The 18,839-nt window shown below is 38.0% G+C and overlaps 1 protein-coding gene across 1 annotated transcript in view; it reads left to right on the top strand.

Annotated features, from left to right (window-relative positions):
* The window catches only part of galntl6 (polypeptide N-acetylgalactosaminyltransferase like 6), a 276,939-nt gene that overhangs the window by 238,259 nt on the left and 19,841 nt on the right, over positions 1-18,839 (top strand). The window contains exons 8-10 of the mRNA XM_067441340.1: positions 13,368-13,485; positions 15,395-15,502; positions 17,358-17,579. Of these exons, the coding sequence (XP_067297441.1) occupies positions 13,368-13,485; positions 15,395-15,502; positions 17,358-17,579 (448 nt within the window). The remainder of the gene's footprint in view (positions 1-13,367; positions 13,486-15,394; positions 15,503-17,357; positions 17,580-18,839) is intronic.

Genomic DNA, 18,839 nt, shown 5'->3' with positions numbered 1-18,839 from the left:
AGAGAGAGAGAGAGAGAGAGAGAGAGAGAGAGAGAGAGAGAGAGAGAGAGAGAGAGAGAGAGAGAGAGAGAGAAGAAAAGCTGATGAGTTCCTCATTCTGTGTCCTCCTTGCTCCACAAAGACATTTAAGCTTCATAAATGTTGTATTTGGGGAGAACTTAATTGGATTTATGTTGTTCAGGCCTTGAATGCAAATTGTGATTGGCATCTGCGAGGCTGGCATTTTTTTCCATGATTGAAAGGGGAGGGGGGGGGGGCAAGGGATGTCCAGAATGAAGGCAAAAATGATGTCCTGTTTTCTTCTTTTTCTGTCAGAAAAGCTTTGATTTAGAAATGGGTCAAGAAGATTCACTAGATGTTGTCTTAAACGTTTGTGTGTGTATTTTCAGCATTCAGATTTTTGTGATTTACCCTTTAGACAGTTTACATGAACACCCTTAACATCACTATAGCGCAACAGCCATATAACATATAACAGCCATTATCAGCCAAATAAATCTATATAAATAAAATCCATATTTGGATTTACACATACTATTTAATCCAGCTCAGACGTGGCATGAATGCATTTTATAAGTATAAGTATCTGCCCCTCTAGTATGATAGAGACGGGAGAGAGCATTCAAAACTCTTCAGATTGCATAATTTAATGTAAAAAAAATTATCATTCTTTGTAAGGAGCCATGCACATATGATAATGTATCAATATTTTTCTAAATGTGTGCTGTTTGGGGCTGAAAAGCCTTAATAGAGCTATTTAAAATAACCATGTGATCACAAATAAACCAGAGCATATGCTATTCAATAAGTGTGTCCTTCTTCAATGTGAAATAATGATAAATACAATTGATTATGGCCTCAAAGCTCACAGTCGGAAGCTATTAGCCCTGACTGGCCTATTTATAGCCATTGCTTGCACTGGGCCGACAGTGAAAATGCAGTAAAACAAATTCTGACTGGTATAACCCATGGGGCTGCATAAGTCCGGTCATGCTTCCAGTCACTAGTTTGAAACTTAACCCCTTAAGTGTCACCCCCCTTTTTGAAAATATACATGAAAATTCACTATCCAAACTTAAATGGTTGCAATTCAAGAATGCTTTGGAATATAGACATAAGTTTGGTCTCATTTTAAAGAAGACAGTCAGCAGAGTATTGCTCAAGTGAAATCCCTTCAAAATTTAAGTTTAAAAAAGTTATGGAAGTTTAAATGTACTGTAAATCAAATATACTGTACTAGATATTTAATATTTAATATAAAATATATATGTTACAAAATAATGTGGACTCTAAAATTACTATCAAATCAAAGCCATATGTCTAATCAATTTGTGTTCCAAATTTGAAGTTGATATCACAAAAATTGAAGTTCCCATGAGATTTTGTTTAGGCGTTGTACCACAAATAGCCACCGGGTGTCATTGAAATTCCATTGATTTTTTTAAATGCAATTTCCTGTGTCAAATGTATATATTTTTGTGTAAATATCACAAAACAGTTTGCAGATATAGAACCGTGAGACTAAGACCTTTCCGACGATATGCGTTTTGTCAAGATTAGAAAAGGTTTTTATTATAAATTAAATAAATATATTAAATAAATATGAAACATGACAACGCCACTTGGGGAGGAGCCCGCTAGAATAATTTAGAGCACCGTGTCCATGGTAACACAAGGTCCGATTTCAAATCGGTTTGCACAGGATGAATCTTGAGTTCGTAAGCTTTCGATTGATATATAGTTTGTCAACATTAGATAAGGATAAATATAGGATATATTGTTTTAAACATGCAGTGGCAAATGGGCCCACCGGTGGGCCAGTGATTAAGATATGTTTTTCAAAGAATTCTCAAAAGCTCTCCAAGGCTGCATTTATATTATCTAAAAACAAAAACAGTAATACTGAGAAGTTGTTCATTACAATTGTTCATTCAGTCAACCCACCAACTCAAATTGTGTGGCCCATGCTGCAATTGAGTTATGAGTTATTGTTATTTTTACATTCTCTATAAAAAAAAAAGAATGAGTTACAGCTGTTCGAAATCGAAGTCAATTTTGAGAAAAATCAAGTTAAAGTTTTCTGAAGATTGTGAAAACTATCACCTAGCAACCATATCTTAAAATCCCTGATAATAACACCACATTTGACAGACCAAGTCAAAACCAAACATCTACAGGAAAAATATGAAACTTTTTACTTTTTTTTATGATACCACAAACAAATGTTTTTCCCCAACAGTCAGCAGGCTTGTGCAAAATTCAGAATTTCAGAATTGGCCTCCATTCACTTCATGAATTGGAATTTGAATTGAATTGACTCCGCCCCACAGGAAGTTGAATTTGAATTGGAATGACAGGAAGTAGAATTAAATTCATGACAATTCAAAGAAATTCCACAGTTCCAGTCACGCAACAGAAAGAATGTGTTGAATCTCACATACATTCAGTGTTAGGAAGGTTACTTTGAAAATGTATTGCTTACTGTTATAAGATACATGGAAAATACATTTCCATTTACTCTAATATATATATATATATATATATATATATATATATATATATATATATATATATATATATATATATATATATATATATATATATATATATATATATATATATATATATATATATATATATATATATATATATATATATATTAGAGTAAATGGAAATGAGCTGTTTATATTTGACTTTCAGTTATGTTATTCAATTAATAGTATGTTTGATGCTGGCACAAGTAGAAACAAACTTGTCATTGCACTAGTATTAGCAAAGTTATTGCTTATTAAACAAAGCAACATTCTTCATAATAATAATCATAATTCTTGCAGTTATTCACATTACAACCTAACCATAAGCTCTACTCTTCTGCACAATGTTAACGGTCAAAACTTCAACATAACAGAAATTCTTTCAAATGTCAAACATAAACATAATGTTTCCCTTCACTCAAAAACACATTAAACAACACTTCATTTCAATATTAATCTCCATTTCCAGCCATATGCAAAGCATGCTGGGAACTAACAAAGGTGTCTCTAAATAAAACTGCACAATTGAGCTAATTCTCTGAAAATAAACGAGTAACCTTATTGTCCTTAATTTTATCAGCTTAATCGGTTCCTCAATTCAAGCCTCAAAATTGCTTATATTTCCTTAAAAAAAATAGGAAAGTGTATCTCTTGGTTGTATTTCTTAACAACACTGGACCACAATTTTCTTAAGAAAAAATACACACTAATTTAAATTTTCACCCAAAATAAATTGTGTGTGTGAAAATAACAAAACCCATGATTAATTTTTTAACCCTCAACCCTGCATACATTTTGTTCTAAAATACAGATAATGATACATTTAAATAAATTAACCTCTCAATGTTGTTTAATTAGTTTTGTTCCCAATGTTATTTTCATTTCAAAGTATTAAAATAACACAAAGTTGTTGTAAATGCAGTTCTTATTCATTCCAATGCAAAACTCACTGAGCAACACTGATGCGTCTAATTCTCAATCACTCCTCAAATGTTGATCATTGAGTCTGCACCGTTCTGCTCTGAAGATCTTTCCTGCAACACTAAAGATTCTCTCAACAGATGCAGATGAAACTGCTATGGCAAGATTAACATTTATATGAATTTCTTCAAATTTTTATTGAATTTCAATTCTGCTTACTTTAATGGGTTAGTTCACCCAAAAATGAAATTTCTTTAATTATATTGTGTTCCTCAAATAAAGAATCAAACGGTCATGAATCATGATTCAGATCGTGTGTCAAACCGGCAAAGTGCTGAAATCACATGACATTGGCGATATGAATCACGAATCCATCTGCTGATTCACGACCATTTGATTCTTTATTTGAGGTTTGAAAACAAACGCGGAAGAGAAGACAATGCTGAATAAAGTCGTATTTTTTGTTATTTTTGGACGAAAATGTATTGTTTCATGCATCATACTACTTTGATGATGTTTTCATTACCTTCTGGACGTGGACAGCAAGTGGGCATACACTTACATTCAAAGGACAGAAAGCCCTCGGACTGAATCTAAAATATCTTAAACTGTGTTCCGAGGATGAACGGAGGTCTTAGGGGTGTGGACCGACATTGGGGTGAGTCATTAATGAAAGAAATTTCATTTTTGGGTGAACTAACCCTTTAATTCAAATTCGAATTGTAATTCCATCCTGTTTTTGACATCAATTCAAATTCAAATTCAAGAATTTAATTGTAATTTAGGAGTCATTCTCAATTCAGTTCTGAAGCCTGTCAGTCAGACTCGTGCCATCGAGAACTCGCTAGAATATTCACGAAGTTGGAATGTTGCACTTTAAAACAAATTTGTGCTGAGGGGAAGTGGCAGTCCTCGAGAAGCGAGCGACTAAAAACTGCATTTTTCATGGACAAAGGAAAGGTACTCCTCTCAGAAAGCCTACAAATAAAGATACTTTTAGATGTTTAATTGGTATTTTGGAGCATTGGGTTTGCTAGACAAAGGCTTAATGAACTAAATTTTGTGAAAACCTCTAATTCGACCATTTTTCACGTAGCCCGTAATTGGACTGTGCACATTTCGACATATTTTGCCAGAAGGGGTCACATTTGGTTAATACATTACGTGTCATGAACTAACAATGAACTGAAATACTTTTAAAGCATTTATTAACATTGGTTGATTTCTACATGCACAAATACATTTTAACATGTAAGGTTGTGTAAATGAACATTAATTGGTGTATAATAGATTAACATGAAATAGCATTCAACAATAGAATTAACTGTAATTAATAGATTAACCTAGATTATTAAATGCTGTAAACATTGTTATACTATGAGACTGAATCCTATTTGTTAACAAATTGAAGCGTATTGTAAAGTGTTTCCAAAAATGTGTTGTTTTGCACGTCCTTGCTTTGAATCTGTCGTGAGAGACGAGGATCGATGCCAGCTGCTCTTAGTGGCTTGTTCTGAAGGGTTGTCTCCAACCAGCCTGAACAAATGATTATTTATATTAGGATGAGCGCAAAGCAAAGACATCCTTTAACTTAGAGCCCATCCGCAGAGGACAGACACTGGAGCCACACTGACTGACAGCACATTTAGCTAGAATAAAGTGCACAAACTCTTTTCCCCTCTCTCTCAAAATAATTAAGTCAAGGAAGCAAACGTCATTGTAGCTCTATATGTAAATAACTCTCTCTCTCTCTCTCTCTCTCTCTCTCTCTCTCTCTCTCTCTCTCTCTCTCTCTCTCTCTCTCTCTCTCTCTCTCTCTCTCTCTCTCTCTCTCTCATTCTCTTTCTCTCTCCTGAGGTCTTTAACCAGAGATTACGGTATTTAATTGAGGAAAAAGGCAAATTAGTAGTCTAAAATGAGCCTAGTCACAAGACACATTCTCTAAAAATGGCAATTGTAGGAGAGTTTACACAACGACCTGCACCATTACCCTGTAGTTTTGCTTTTTATTAGTCTCAGTGAAATCAGCAGACCACCAAGAGGGCTTGTCAACACAGGGCATGCATGTCCTCAGGGATCTCTCTCTCTTTCCCTCTCCCTCTCTCTCTCTCTCTCTCTCTCTCTCTCTCTCTCTCTCTCTCTCTCTCTCTCTCTCTCTCTCTCTCTCTCTCTCTCTCTCTCTCTCTCTCTCTCTCTCTCTCTCTCTCTGTGGGCTTGTGAATTTAGGTCGGCAATAGAAATGAGAGCATTATTGGAGTGGCCAGTGTGTTGTGCGTGAGAAGGTGATGAATGCTAATGAGTGTGAAACAGGGCTGAGAGGTCGAGACCCAACTGAGTCCCTCAAGACCTGGAGAGGAAGCTGCCCCAGAGGGTGTCCTAAATACAGACGGAAAGTGTGCGTGCGTGTGTGCATGTGAGTGTGTGTGTGTGTTTAGCACCTACTGTTTGGAGAGATGTAGATTGACAGCAATATCCAGTCCTTGTGCAAAGCATTATGTAATCACCCCACTCAGACTCCACACTGGGTTTTCCCTTTCTCACTCACTGTTTTTCATGTCATATCTGGGTGAGAGATGTATTAGATGTTTTAATAGAATATTTCAATAGGCTACCCTTACGAAAAAGAAGTTTATTCAAGTGTTCTATTAGTACACTACTTTTAAACGAAAAATTATAAAAAATACTTTCAGTCTTCTTTTTATATGTGTGATATACAGAAAAATATGTTTCTATTGAACATTTATGGAGCAACAGATTTTGTGTGGAAATAAATCATAAAAGTGGTTTATTTTATTTAAAAATCTTCCAAATGTATGAGGTGACGAGGGAGGCCTCGCCACCATGAGGCAAAAGGCACACAGTATTGATACAAATACTTTCACTAAAATAATGTTTTTATTAATGTTAAAGGGGGGGTGAAACACTCAGTTTCAGTCAATCTCATGTCAATCTTGAGTACCTATAGAGTAGTATTCCATCCTTCATATCTCCGAAAAGTCTTTCGTTTTAGTATATTTATAAAAGAAATATGGGCTGTACAAAGTCTTTCCGGAAAAAAACGAGTGCCTGGAGGTGTATCGTGTGGGCGGAGCTAAAGAATGACGAGCGCAAAGCGGTGACGTCCTCAAGCGTGGAGAGACCCATGGCTATCGATCTCAGCTAATAGATATATGATCCGGAGGCTGAAATAAATTGAACAGGTGAAACAGCAACAGCAGGACGTCCGTCACTGTGGTATGTACTGTATTTAGTGGCCTGTCAACATTTGTGTGTGTTTACTGTGTCTACACACGTCTATTGTGTGTGTGATTCGGTTTATGGACTATTGTATGCGACTAACGTTAAACCTTAGCAGTAGCAAGCAAAACGGTTTTGCACGTCAGACTAGTGTAACGTACAGAGAACAACAATGGAGTCCGTTAGCGCATTTGAATGACGAAGCACGCGATCGTGTCGTTTACTGATGTTTACTCACGTGACGAGCCAATAGCAGAGACATTTGAAGCAGTTTTACTCACCGGCTGCTTCCAAAGCAGGACGGAACCTTTATCGCTGGGACGGCTCCGTCAAAAACACACTTCTTTGGTATGATTTGGTGAAGTCCTGACAGCAGTGAATGGTGGAGATCCACTTTTAGACGTGACTGACGCGATGTTGTGAAGCTTCCCGTCATTTCTGCGTTCAAATCTGTTCAAATGCAGCGCTGCCTTCCCGGAATGCTGTGCTGAAGCGTTGAAGTCGCTCAACGTCACCCATAGGAATAAAGTGGAGCGTGGCGCGAACATAGGGCGCGTCAGAAGTGTTCACGGATGACTGGATCTGCACCTGAGAGTGTTTATGGGGCGTGCATTTCCTCTCTCGCTCTAGTCACGCGCGCGCACCCTACCGGGAGAAGAGCCCGTACGGCCCATACAAGGACCTTCCGATCTATTAACGTCAAACCGACCCATACTCGAAAAAAACTCTCCGAAACTTGTGAGAAACCGGAAGGAGTATTTTTAACACAGAAATACTCCATCAAACATCCAACATTAGTTTTTGAAACTTTGTCTATGTTTAGGATGGGAATCCAAGTCTTTAACAGTGTAAAAAGCTCAGTGTGCATGAAACAGCATTTCACCCCCCCTTTAAGGTTAATACTTGTTCAAAATAATCACTTTAGAAAAGTTTGAACTATTTTCTGTTTATTTTTGATTAATAAAATAATTGATCAATACATATTCTGTCATTAAAATATGTTAATATAGAAATATATCTGAAAATATAGAAACAAAATAATAATAAAAAAAGATTCTGGAAGCACTGAAGGAGATCCCATAATAATAATATAAATGTAATTTAAAAATGAGTTTTGGCGTATACATTCCACGACATTGCACACTCTTTACTATTAATAGTTACTATTTACTATTTGTACTATTTATACGGATTTACATGTGACCAGGTTGAGGTATCGCATATCACATTTTTCTTCAATATCGCACAGCCCACTTTCACAATATGAAAATGTAGATTTACTCAGATGACAAATTTGTATTGATAGACTAATACTCTGTTCAGACGTCCCATTGAATTACGGTATATTAAAATGTTGTGCTGCCATGTAATGGAGCGATCTTAAAGTAAGAGGACAGGCAACATTTTGACTTTTCGTAATAAAAAAAACCCTCCTCGCTCCAGGCATAATCACACAGCTCTGCTCTGTGCACTGCTTTCACTCCACACTGCCTCACAGGAAGGGCTCATCGTGTTAGATTTATACTTAGCTAGGGGGTGTACATCCAGGAGGGCCCCCTATCTCTCTCTCTCTCTCTCTCTCTCTCTCTCTCTCTCTCTCTCTCTCTCTCTCTCTCTCTCTCTCTCTCTCTCTCTCTCTCTCTCTCTCACTCATTTCATCTTATCTCTCTCTTCCTCTGCATTAAGGTATTTGACCTGGTGGTATGCTTCAGTGGTGCAGAACACTCCTGTTGAGAGGTTTCTCTGCTCCATTCACCTGCTTTGCCGTCACACGCTGACTCCACCACATCGACTCACACTCTCCCCTCAGATCATTGCCTAAATAGCCAATCAATATGGTCTCTTCCAGCTGTTCCTACATCCTTATATTTACCTCACATGGAAGCCTCACCATGCGAGTGGCCCCCTGAAGTAATCAGCTTCCTCCTCTGTGTCTGAATAAGAGACCAAATGTTGAAAAACAGACACATCCTAAATGGACCGTGTCATTGTGCATGCATGAACGCACTGGGAGACGAGAGCGTGCAAATACAATCAGGAGCCCTAGCTGTGGCTAGAGCCATCAAAGAAACTTGTCAAGTCATCAAAGCTCCCCGGAGCCTGTTGATCGGTCGCTCCAATCATCCCCATCGCTGATTCCTGCCTCTCCGGATGTATAAGTGATTCTATTTTTTTTCCTGCCTGAGACTGTGCCCAGCTGATCAAATAAACCACCGGAAAACTCTACAGCCAGCGAGCTGGCTAAGCACCCACACGTCCATTGTCTGCTACAGCCAAGACACAAATGTCCATTCCAGGACGGCATTTTCTACCATGCCACAATATCTGCTGGAGCTGCTGTTATTGGCTGTGGAGGGGAAAAAGCAACATGGTCATTTCTCCAGTGGAGTGCTTGTTCCTCCATTAGCTGCCTTAATTGAGTAGACTGTTATATTTCAGCACCTTATTAAATCGGAAGGAAGCAGGCCAGAGAGTATTACGTGAGAGTAAATTGATTTTGGCGCCTTGCTGCTCATCTACTTTGGCCGTCTTTACACAAACCCATTCCTCCAATTATTGTTTATGGCTTGCCTCTTTGTCTTTGCCCTCTTGCTCATTCTCCTCTCCTTTCTCCCACATTCAACCATCTATAATATTCTGGCCCCGCTTAGCTTAAGTCCAGTTAAGTCCAGAGGACACAGAATTCGTATTGTTCTGTCATTGATGTGAGGTGATATCGAGTTCATTATATGCCACGGTTTTAGTTACTTCCTGACTACATTTTCTATCATTTTAAATTTGAACATTTGTGACCCGTGTTGGCAAAATGAGTCGGAATGAGCATGAGCTAATTACAAGCTACAGGCAATAAAAGTGAAAAATTTACATTTTGGCCGAATTTGAGGTTTTCACAAAAATGTGTTCATTAAGCCCTCATCTAGCAATCCCAATGCTCCAAGCAATCAAGCATCATAATGGTATCTTAATTTGTACGATTTCTAAGTTGATTATCTTTCTTTTGTCTATCCGATCTTACTCGCTATGACTGTCAGATCTAATTTGTGTGCACAAAGACACCTCAGACAGAGCAAAATCCCAACATACACAGAATTACAATATTTCATAATATCTGTCTTTGCGAGTATTCACAAAAACTTTATCTGTTATGTCTTAAGTGAACGTTTGGTTAACTAATGGGGAAAACATCTAATGTGTAACATTATTAGATCTGTGTGGAACTGTAGGTCTTAATATATAGGCTGTCTATTTTATTAAATGAGACATCAAACAATTGTAGTGTCATGGAAAGACAAACTTGAATATATATTTTCCTTTAAATATAACATTTTTGTTGTTTTTACAAATTTGTTAATTGCTGCATTTAATTAATTAAAAAGACAATATTTTACAAATATTTTTTATTGCAAATAAATGCTGTTCTTTTTAACAAATGAACAAAATATTTTAAGCAGCACAACTCTTTTAACATTCATAATAATTAGGCATGTAGGCAAATAGATTGATTAGGCAAATAGATTGATTTCTGAAAGATCACTAAAGACACTTGTAGTGCTTTTAAATTATAATTTTTACAAACCAGGGATGCGTTTCCCGTACAACGACATAACTCACTGCTTAACTACCATAGTACGAAGCTAGTCACTCACGACTGTTTCCCAAAACCTTATTGTCGCAAATCTCTTGTCAAACCACGTTGGTTAATGGTGAAGGAGGTGGACTAATAGATTATTTTAATTAATTAGTTTGAGATTGGATTCATGCTAGCTTCAAATAGATTCATTCTTACGTACTAGAGCACATCAGCACATGTGCACTCTTCAAAAATAATATATAATATAGCAGGTTAACACTCAGAAGTACAGTGTAACAACATACAAGACTTTGCAAAGAATGAGGCAATACACAGGGCTTTTATAGGCAGGAGTAAACAAGATACTAACTATGGTGACCGGGAGGGGACATGTTTGGTTCGGTTAGTTTTGTCTTGGCCACGACATATAAACTTGTTATTAATATGATAATAAGTTGTGACTATGATATAATTTTGTCGATCATGATTTTGATTTTACATTGCATGGCAACAACATGATGCTGTTACCTCAACAAAATCATCTCATGGCCACAAATTATCACATTCCCAAAAGATAATGCATTCCCATGAATTAATATAACACACAGGTCCAGGCAATGGGTTATAGGAAATGTTGTTCATGGTGAGATAAAGGAGACGAAAAGAGTGCCCTCTGGTGGATATCAAGGGCACTCGAGCTGGTGGTTGTGACAATAATATTTAAAACATCTGAAAGTCTTTAAGTGTCAAACCTTTGAAGATTATACACTATGTAGGTCTATTTTTGGTAGTAACTAGTAATAATTCTTGAAACTTTTAAGATTTCTCTGGGCATATTGAGACAAACGATACACATTATTCCTGCATCATCAATATTATTATTTTATATAGGCATCAATATTGATTTTTTTGTCTCTTTTTTCATGCAAACAATTCAAAGAGGACAATTCGAGAGGCACATCTGTTCATACATACAGTTGTCTATTTCACTGACTGTGTGAATACCCCCTATGATGAATAAATGAGGCCTGTCACCCGCACCGCTACCACCAACGAAATGTGAAGTGTCCGCCCATAGATCATCTCAGCTTCACCCCCGAATGCTCAGAATATGGAATAAATAAATCCACCACAAATCCTCTCTCAACCCAGGGCTCTCTTTCGTCTGTGCAATGTGCAAGTGCAGTATATGCATAACCATAATCCCAAAACATGCTGTCATTCCAGCCCATGCATTACCATATTTCATCCCACATGCTCTATTAAAAGATTGCACTACTTACCAACAGACACTTTGTACTGCTTCGTGTCTGCTTTAGCCAAGTCTCAGGATTCAAACTCTACTGAACAAAATGGAGAGATCCATTAAATCCATCAGTATCCCCTCTCAAACCCCATTGGCAGACTTAAGCCCATAAGTACATGTGATATCAACACTGAATATAAGTTTTGGAAGCACAATAAGCATTAATGAAAATAGCACAATGAGGATAACCGCAACTCATCTGCATGTTTGGTTGACATCTGCTTAAAAGCAATCCTCTCTCACTTTGATCAGCCTTCAATTGGCCATTAAATCTCAGTTTTTTTGCATAAGTGATGTTGACTGGACAATGAGCCTGATCGTGTCAGCGAGCAGAATGCAGCTTGCAGCTTATGTCTGATTCTACCATTAGGGACTGTTTGCAGATGTACATTATGATTCACCTTTCAAAACACGGAAGCCTGAGGAGATGCATGAAAGTAAAATTAGTTTATTAATTAATGCTATGAGGATTCCATGTTTTATATTATCTGCTTTTGAACAGTGTGATGTGCAAAAGAGATGCCCATTGGACCCTGTCACAATATACAAACTGTGTGACTTATTCTAACATTAATCTATCTATCTATCTATCTATCTATCTATCTATCTATCTATCTATCTATCTATCTATCTATCTATCTATCTATCTATCTATCTATCTATCTATCTATCTATCTATCTATCTATCTATCTATCTATCTATCTATCTATCTATCTATCTATCTATCTGTCTATCTGTCTGTCTGTCTGTCTGTCCGTCCGTCCGTCCGTCCGTCTATCCATCTATCTATCTATCTGAAAGACTTTAAGGATTTTTGCAAACAAGGTTTGACATACTTTGCTAATTAAAAAAATAATAATTATTAAATGGATTGCTTTGAATCTCTATTTGTTGTAAATCTACTTCTTAACATTTAAAATCAAATTACTTTTCTGCATCATGTTCTCTACCTCAATATAATTTATTTTTTTATTATTTCAAAGGCACTCTCAATTGAGTTCTGAATGTCACTCAACCCTGTTGTTCTCAAACTTCACCTCAGCATATCTGTGTGTTATTACATTTTATATAATAAACTATAATGGACAACGATATTTGGAATTAGGTTAATGAGAAAAAATAAAATAAACACAGGAGTGTGTTTTGCCCATAAAACATAAGTGCTTGCTGACATTAAAAAAATGGATAAAGGATTCACATAAAATATTAAATTATTTTGAACTGTTCGAAAACAAATTAGATGTTGCCACAAGGTTGGTATGAACTAAAACCAAATTGAATATGTGGATAGTTTTTGGACTTTTTATGACTTTTTATAATCTGGCACTCCACTAATAAATTCTTTGTCAGCGCTGTGTTAGATTTGCGCTGGAAGCCACACAGCTTATTGTGAGTCATATACATATGGTAAACATTGACCCGCTGACTAGTCGACAAATTTGCTATATGACCAGTTCACTAATAAAGTGATGCATGCCCTAGTATATCCACCTACTCATCAATATAGATTTTTTATTTGCCTTTACATTAATGTATTCAATTTAACCCCAAGCCACTTGCAAGTGAGAAATAATATAACACAAGTGATTCATCATAAGAATTTTATTGAATGCACTGAATTCATATTAAGTTACTTTTCATTCCTGATGCTCACAGAGTTTCTCCAGGGGTTATCTGACCTTAATTTGTGGTTCTTCCTGCACACTGCCCTTCAGGTTTCGTTAAAACTTTGTCCAAAAAATGCAGTATGAAGTCCTAAGACATGGCTAAGCATGTTGTTCTTTCTGCTTCCCGCAGGTCTCCTGTGATGGCCGGAGGCTTGTTTGCTGTAAACCGACAGTGGTTCTGGGAGCTGGGTGGATACGACACAGGCCTTGAGATCTGGGGAGGCGAGCAGTTTGAAATATCCTTCAAGGTGGGTTAAAGCCTCTGCGTCGATTCTTGTATGCGATTCGCAAATAATGCATCCATTTTCAAAGACTTTTCCAAGGCTGTTGAACTGAATTTTCTTGCTGTTGGCCTCTCAGACCAAAATAATCAAACAGAACACAATAAGGCTCACAGTGTCTCACTCCAATGCTTTGTGCAATATAGGCCTTAAAATGGATTCCAAGACACACACTCCAAAACCACATCCAATAGCTCATCGCTCCTGATCCATTGCGAACTATACCAGATTCCTTTTTCTTCCTCTTAATATGAAGTGCTCTGCCTGTCTGTCTAGACAATCCTTTCTCATTCTTTTCAACAATAAAGCCTGAATGAGATTGGACGGCAGAGGTTATTTTCTTCACCGTGTTACTAAAAAGCCTCATAGCCAAACGCACATGAGACGGCCAAAATAAGGCGAAGATAGCAGAGCTGTGAGTCTGTGCACGTTTGTGTTTGTGTGTATGTGTTTAGACTGGCTAGACTGCTGAAACTAATTAGATTGTGTGATCCAGTGATTGGCTGTGACTCTGAAGTGATTCGGTTTTGATTAGCGGGGCCAAAACTGGCACCGATGGATGTGAGGAAGTGTTCTATTTATCAGTTCTGACATACCTGCCACCCCACTCTTTTTCATTAGACTCTCACTTGTGCTGGCACTGAACTTTGTTATTGGAACACCATCCTCGGCACCTCTCTGGTAACCATGGCAACCACAAATATAATATAGAGGCAAAACCGCCTGTTTGAGAGATTTTTTTTTAATCATTATTTCCTTTTTCTGTACAGTATTTATCTGTTGCTATTTGGCATAAAGTTGTCCAGTTGACCTTGAAATATGGTAGTAACATACCAAACAACTATCCGTTTGAAAACTTAAAGATAGCTGGATTGTTATACAGTGTCTCCGATGTGCAACTACAGATTAAAATAAAAGCTGGGGCTGATTGGGCTTGGCGTCATCCCATTGATTGGTTGCCTGCCACACTCCGTCCAAGTTTCATCCATCTGTTCGATGTAGGCAGCTTTCTAAATGCAATTCAAGTCATCTTAATATCTAAAGTCCTGCCATGGCTGCCTTCCTCCATGCTTTATGATAAAAGAGGCTGTGAAAAAATGAGAAAATTATTCCTAAAACTTCATTTGTTACATGGCTCCCTCATTTATCCTCAAATGAGGGATCTGCAGGGGCTTTTTCTCGCTCACTTTGTAGCACTGATGTTTCGAACGATTCTCTCCCCGTAACGTCGGAGTCTGTGAAATAAGCTTGACCGCTAACCCGCCGCCTAGCAGGAGAGGTAGGTCTGTGCGGTTTGATATCTGCAGACAGCTCTCTTGGGCCCAGCGGGTGACCGAGGAAGAGAGAAACCATCAGACTCAACTCGTCCGACTAGAAGGCCCCCTCCCCTCAGCTTTCTCACCTCCCTCTGTGTGTCAGTGGCCCTGGCTGAGTCCAAAATCCACCATGCCTGAGCCAATACTCGATACGGACAGGCACTTCAAAGTCTTGGCCTTAGTAGAACAGAAAGAGAGAGACGGGAAGGGAAGCATATTGAACATCCTGCTTTTTTTCTTTTCTTTTTTTACTTTTGGTTTAAAGAGGAAAAGAAGAGACACAAGCATGAGACAGTTGGAAAACTCGACTTCTTTCCTTCAGTGAATGCGCCAGTCGATCCGTAATTGGAGCCCACGGCGAGGACGTTTCTTGTCTCTGGTATAATGTGGAAGCATAGCTGTATTTCTAGCTAGCCTGTCCACATATTCCCAGGAGTTCACAAGGATGTTATGCATGAGGCTTTTTGAGTTTTTTCAACTGTCTAAGAGAATGCAAGATTGAAAAAACGGTATATACTGTGATGTAGTATAAATGCTTGACTATGTGTGTGCTTTTTCAGGTGTGGATGTGTGGAGGCAGCATGTATGATGTACCCTGTTCGAGAGTGGGCCACATCTACAGGAAGTATGTCCCATACAAGGTGCCTTCAGGGACCAGCCTGGCAAGAGTGAGTAGAACTTCCACTATCCTTCCAAATGAGAAAGGATAGAGTGTTTCTCTACAGTGGCCCAATTGTGCTAGTTTATAGTGCTCTAGATTCCCAATGTTCCTGAGATGCTCGTATTCATATTCTGTATGATAAAAGGCAAATTGTACAGAGAGAGAACAGCTCTCTGCTCTAGATAGTATATATTTAAGGCAAATGGCAAATGTGAATAATTTGCATATAGGCACATGCATTATATGAAATGATTAAGGTACAATATGTCAATTTCCGCCGCTAAAGGTCGCTTATTCAGAACAAAGCCGTAGCTTGATGAATTGATTTCGCAGAGCTTTTATTATACCTCAGACGAGCGCTTCCACTTCTTCCGGTCATGCGTATGTAGGGTAATGCAGCGCTCTTTATCATATCACATATATTTGAGTGTGTTGAAAGTAATGTTATAATCCTAGTCTGTGCATTTTTGTGGCAGCTGCTATGAGACACTTGTTGCACCGCATTAGAGAGCGGACCGGGCCGCATTTTTCTGTCTGAGCCCAGCCCGCGTCCGACAGAGCAGTAACTAAACCCGATCAGAGCCCCACAGGCCTTAAGATATTCATGTCCGACCCCGACCCGAGCCCGACAGTTAAAATAAAAAAAAATGTCCTCATATATTAATGACACATGTACGTTTGTTTGTGTGAAAAGCGTGCTTTTATTAAGCAACAGTAGGAAGGCATTCTGAAATGTTTACAGACGAGCGCATCAACACACACACACGGGGGAACAAAGCACAGGATTTAATCAGTGAAATTAAATTAACAAAGGTCTACCAAAAATGGCCCAAGCTTACAGAACAAAACATTAACGTAACACAACTGAAATGCTTATTGAAATGAAAGTCACTCTTACAATTTTTGTCGAAAACTGTATGGCTACTAAACTGCGACATGGGATCTATTTACATAATCTATCCATCAAAGTTTAGGCTAATCGAGGGTTTATGCAGAAAAAAAGATTGCGTCAACTGAGGATGGCTTCAAGGCTGTCCTCCTCTGCTCGATGGTCCTGCCAGCAGCGCTGAAGTTGAGATCACTACTGCTGGCTGGAATGACAAGGATGCCGCGGGCAATATTATACACGCTTGTGTTACGCGTTGTTGTCATAGTGTCAATTTCCGCACACAGGAAGACAAATGTTAGTGTAATCTTTATTTTTTAAAAATTATCACAAAAACAAACCATTGCATCCAGTTAAACAGGCTCATTGGCTACTTACATAATAAGCCGTTTTAAATTTAAAAGGTTCAATGCCTTATCGTGCTGACGTGACCGAGTCCGACCCGAAAACCGAACTTAATTTACGAACCCGGCCTGGCCTGTTGGTTACTGTCAGGACCCGTCAGGCTCGGGTCAGGTATCCATCCTCTACACGGCATGTTAAAACATGGTACTCGCAGTAAATCAAGAAAACAAGACTTAAACAATAAGACTGTGTTGAGTAATATAACAATGATTTGTTTTCTGTCGATGAATGTATCCAAACGGTTTCTCACCTGTCTAATAAAACACGTAATATATTAAAGCATCTTTGGTCTTTCCATGGTTTCTACAAAATAAAAAATCAAGGGAATCGAGGGTAAGATAATGGCATTGATATGAGACGTACAGACATTTCTCTGGATTTAAACATTCTTTGAAACAAAACACGTTAATATTTTTTAGTGGTTTTAGTGGGGGGGTTCAATCTTTTGATGTAGTGTCAATAGAAAATATCAGTTCAAACATTCCTTTTGTCATTAATTGTAATAAACCGGGGCGATTTTTGTATGCACAAGATGTCTGACAACAGCCGGTATGTCCATTAATCCACACAGAACCTCAAACGAGTGGCAGAGACATGGATGGATGAGTACACAGAGTACATCTATCAGCGCCGGCCTGAGTACCGCCACCTCTCCACCGGTGACATTACCGCTCAGAAGGAGCTCCGCAAACACCTCAAATGTAAAGACTTCAAATGGTACATGAACACTGTGGCCTGGGACCTGCCCAAATATTACCCACCTGTGGAGCCACCGCCAGCTGCCTGGGGAGAGGTGGGTGAACAAATGCCCCAATATATATATATATATATATATATATATATATATATATATATATATATATATATATATATATATATATATATATATATATATATATATATATATATATATATATATATATATATATATATATATATATATATATATATATATATATAAATTTAATACATTTAATAATTTGTCTTTTAATTTTGGGATTCATGACTGACTTGAATTAGTCACACAGTGATGTTGCATTTGAATGGGAATGACTGGGGCGAAAAAACATTTTTATTCTTATGATCTTGCTTCATTGAAAACGTTGTCATTAATGAAAGCATTCTGGGAAATTGTGCCAAGGAGGTTTCAAGGCTTTCTGTCATTACATCACATCTGTATACATAAAGGAGGAGTTCGGCTACTAGGCTATCGCATGTGAGGATGCTGCAGGTGCCAGATCATTTATAGCCTTTTCTCACAGCAGCTGGAATAATTAAACGTACCATTTTGATGGTGGATTGTAACCCAGAAAGGTCCAAAGGACAATCATCAGTGACAACAGGAGATTCACCCATAGTCAAAAGCAAAATATTAGACTGTACGGAACATTTAAAGGGTCAGTTCACCCCAAAATGTAAATTCTGTCATTAATTACGTACCCTCATGTCGTTCGACACCCGTAAGACCTCTTCATCATGAATAAAGATATTTGGCTTGAAATTCGATGGCTCAGAAAGGCCTACATTGACACCAATGTCATTTCCTTTCTCAAGACCCATAAAAGGCACTAAAGACGTCATTACAAATTCCATCTCACTACAATGGTTCTACAATAATTTTATGAAGCAACAAGAATAGGTTTTGTGCGCAAAAAAAAAAATGAAATAACGACTTATTCAACGATTTATATTAGGGGTACAATGGAGGTTTCTATCTGAATGTGTTTTGACACAGCTCGCATTTTTGTTCACCCATGAATGGGCACATAACTTTTCCACACTTACTTGATTTCAGTTACGCGCTGTGTGTGTGTGTGTGTGCGTGTGCGAGCGTGCGTGTGCGAGCGTGTGTGTGTGTGTATGTGTGTGTGTGTGTGTGTGTGTGCGCGCACATGCGCTTACATATGACAGAAAGGTTATGTGGAAATGTTCATTGATTTATGAGAAGCACTGCCGGGTGATATATAACACATTTTTCGCCAAAGACAAGCAGGCGGGCCGGTCCTCACCTAAAACCGCGCTGTCTAATATACAGCGACATCACAACGTAACT

Source organism: Pseudorasbora parva, chromosome 4 (genome assembly GCF_024679245.1).
Source record: "Pseudorasbora parva isolate DD20220531a chromosome 4, ASM2467924v1, whole genome shotgun sequence".
NCBI lineage: Eukaryota > Metazoa > Chordata > Actinopteri > Cypriniformes > Gobionidae > Pseudorasbora > Pseudorasbora parva.
The sequence above is the reverse complement of the archived record's forward strand: the minus strand, read 5'-3'. Positions and strand labels throughout refer to the sequence as shown.